The 3604-nt window shown below is 23.8% G+C and overlaps 1 protein-coding gene across 1 annotated transcript; it reads right to left on the bottom strand.

Moving 5' to 3' along the window:
* Positions 1 to 232: 232 nt before the first annotated feature.
* Positions 233 to 3153, bottom strand: LOAG_13553 (hypothetical protein; the record flags this gene model as incomplete). The annotated part of the gene is made up of 3 exons (XM_003149058.1): positions 233 to 428; positions 2386 to 2468; positions 3016 to 3153. 3 exons carry the CDS (start codon positions 3151 to 3153, stop codon positions 233 to 235), a joined length of 417 nt encoding a protein of 138 aa, XP_003149106.1.
* Positions 3154 to 3604: the final 451 nt, after the last annotated feature.

The raw sequence follows: 3604 nt of genomic DNA, 5'->3' as shown, positions 1-3604 counted from the left end.
TTATTATTATTATTATTATTGTTATTATTACCAGTATATTATCATTAATACTATATTATTATATTGCATTGAATAATTATACATTTTTATATTGTATAAGCTTATAAGTATTATGAACGTTACAGTATTATAAGCATACTGCAATATTGTTAATATTAGTATTATTATAAGCAATACAAGCATTAGTTTTAGATTTTTTATTTTTGTTTTTGCTCTTTTTTTTTTTGAAAAATTAAAACGAACGATTTAAATTGAGCAATGATTTTTGAACTGCACATTGAAGACAATATCGTGCATTGCAACACTTGGTGACAATGTATTTGACATCCAGTATTGTCTTCTTACAACCGTCACATATGTCATTGGTATCATTATCAACTAATAATTCATTACAACCTGATACTGGGCATACTGTAAGAAATAATACACTATAAGAAAATCATATCATTAAAATATTAACAAATATTAAAAAAAGAATTTCTTATTTCTAGAATGAATTCTATCAAAAATCTTTTTACAGAATAAAAAAAAATTTAATTCACCAAAAAATTTACAATTTGCTGCTAAAAAAGAAATTTTCAAAGATTTTTTTATTGGATTTACTAAATTGTATTAAATTTTTAATATTTTCTTTTTATATTAATATTTAATTATTTCTAACAAATATAATTTACAATGCGTTAATTCATCTTTTTTTTTTTAGATTACTTTTATAAAAGTTTCAAATTGATTTTTTTTTCTTACCTGCAGGTTGCATTTTAGGAAAGTTCTTCAAAACAAGGATTGCATAATTCATGCTTACAATTTCCTATAGGATTTGAGTCATAAAATGATAATTTCCTACAAGAGAACAGATTTTATTAGGTAATGGCAAGATTTTGTACCTTTTGTCTCTTTTAATTTCAATTTTCAAATTTTAATCCTAAATTTTTTTCGAATTTTATTAAAATTGAAAGCAAAAGTTACATTATTTCTTGACTAATAATTACTTCCTAACCTTCGTTAGCTCTATTTATTATTCAAGAAAAAAAAATTGAGCCAAATAATCAAATAACCAAATAATATGATAAAATCAATTGAAATAATCAATAATAATCAAATTAATTATTTTGGCCTTACACCACAAATGCAATTAAAATTAAAAAGGGAAAAATAGGAAATTTTATTATCGATTTGTCCTCGTCATTTAAAATGGTTAAATTGCTTCATTGAAATTTTGGCTTTACCCTTTGCCCTTATTAATTATTTTTAAAGCTAATAAAATTTCAGTCATTTTTTTTTTGATTCAATCGAAAAGTTTGGATGAAATATAAATTTTAGGAAACAAATAAATAAATAAAAATCAGAATATTTTGATATTTAGAATTATTCATCATCAATTCATTCATTGTTTTGTAATTTTTCAACTATATGCAAAGTTAAAATTTAAACAGTGTTAAATGTAACAGCTTAATATCAAAAATCAAATTCCTATCATGCCACTCAATCAACGATATTTAATTAATTTAATTAATTACTTTAATTACTACACTTTGCACGACAACTCACAACAATAGCCATCACCTTGCAAAATTTTTCTTCTTTTTTTTTCTCTCTATCTTTTCGTCTCTATTTTTTCGCATATATTTAATTAATTATTTCATACTGTGCACTACAATTAGATGTGACAGCTTACTATCAAAAACAAAAATTCCTACCATACTAATTAATTGATGATACTTAATTAGCTGTTTTTAATTAATTATTTTGATTACCACAACTCTGTATTACAACTTCCAACAATATCCATCATTTTCAAAAGTTTTCCCTTTTTTTTCTTTTTTCTCTCTATCTTTTCGCATCCATCATTTTATTGCTTAAATTTTCCTCATAAAACACCATATTCTTTTGCAAATCTTAGCAAACTTTCTGTAATTTTCCCAAATATTACTCTCTTTCTCTCTTCTTTTACTCTCAATCCTTAAAATCTTTCTTATTCGCTTCTACAATCACTCCCAATTCACAATCACTCTCAATTACTTTCAATTCCTATAATCACTCTCAATCTCTGCAATTTCTCCAGATATTGCTCCTTCTTTTTACTCTTCATTCTTACATCTCTCCAAATACTGCTCTTTTTTCTTTTACTCTCAATCTTTGCATTTTGATTGTGATAAATTTTTATCATTTTCAAACAAATATCATGCTAGTAAATTCCAAGTATTCAAAAAATTTCATTTAACAAATTATTTTGAAATGATATTTAGCAAAAGAACGATAATAATAGCTGGACATTATGTAAGTAATTAATTGATTATTCAAATTTATTAGTTTGGAAAAAAATCCGAAATTTAATTAATTTTCATACATTATTTAAATTATTTTTTAAATTGGAAATTCTCTTACCTGGGACACATATCATTGTCACAATTATTCAGCGTGAGAATTTTAGTGCAAGCATTTGAAAAGCAATGATGCATTAAGCATATCTAAATATTTTTTAAATTTTATTAGAGACAATTCTCATTCAATTTTTTAATTATTAATTTTAGTTATTTAATTTTCTATTATTTCGTTTTGTCAAATTACATAATTTTGCAAATTCTATGAAAATTTCAAATACTACTGCATGATTCTTATTTTCCTTTTTTTTTTTTTTCAAATGTATTGTTCATCAAGTTAATTGCTAATTATTGTCTAAAAAAGGGTTATTAACAAAAAAGGGTACAAAAAATTGATTAATTATACATTTAAAACTAAAAATTTTTTAATTAAACAATAATTAGTTCCGTTTTTTTCTCTTTTTATTTTAACTTTAAAAATATTTTTTTTTTTTGTATGTAAGGTTTACTTGAAAATCCTAATTCAACATACGCCTGCCTAAATTTTACATAGTAAATTTTCGATTCCTAAATTTTAAAACAAAACTTTTCACATTATTAACATCAATTAATTCCTCTGTATTGTTGTTGTAAAAAATAAATAACATTTTCCATGAATAATTAATTTTATTCTAATTAAGTTATAGCATATAACCTTATCTGTACTTCTCTTATCAAGACATGTGGAACAAAACAGGTGTAAACAAGGTAGAAGTTGGCGCATTTCATTAACCATTTGCCAACGTTCACAGATTGGACATCGTAGCATAACACTATCCATCCCATTTGACATTATTAACAGTAACCTAATTAACCCCATAGATTACATTTTATAGAGAATAATTAAGGATGTATTACTGCAAAGTTTAATTTTTATGCAAATTTGACAAACAATTCAAAAGTAATTTATTTAAAATAATTTTAATTTCAGAATTTATGAAATGTTTCCAACTCATAAGGATTAAATGGATAATATCAAAAGTATTGCAAAATTTATGCTTCTAACCAGTATAATTCCATTAATTTTATTTCAGGACATCTGACGGAATATGAAAACGTTATGCATATTTTAAGAGAGAAAGAGGGAGAGAGAGGGAGAAAGGGTGAGAGAGAGTTGAATAAGAGAAGCTTTCATATTTTGGCATTATCAAAAAGTTAACTTTAGGATTTGAACAGTAGATATTCTGGAACTTAAATTTTTGAATGCTCCAAATCAATTCAAGGATTTATTTAACATTAGAATT

This window comes from Loa loa (genome assembly GCF_000183805.2).
Source record: "Loa loa unplaced genomic scaffold supercont3.491, whole genome shotgun sequence".
Lineage (NCBI taxonomy): Eukaryota > Metazoa > Nematoda > Chromadorea > Rhabditida > Onchocercidae > Loa > Loa loa.
Note: the sequence above shows the minus strand (reverse complement) of the source record. Positions and strands in the feature narration are given on the sequence as shown.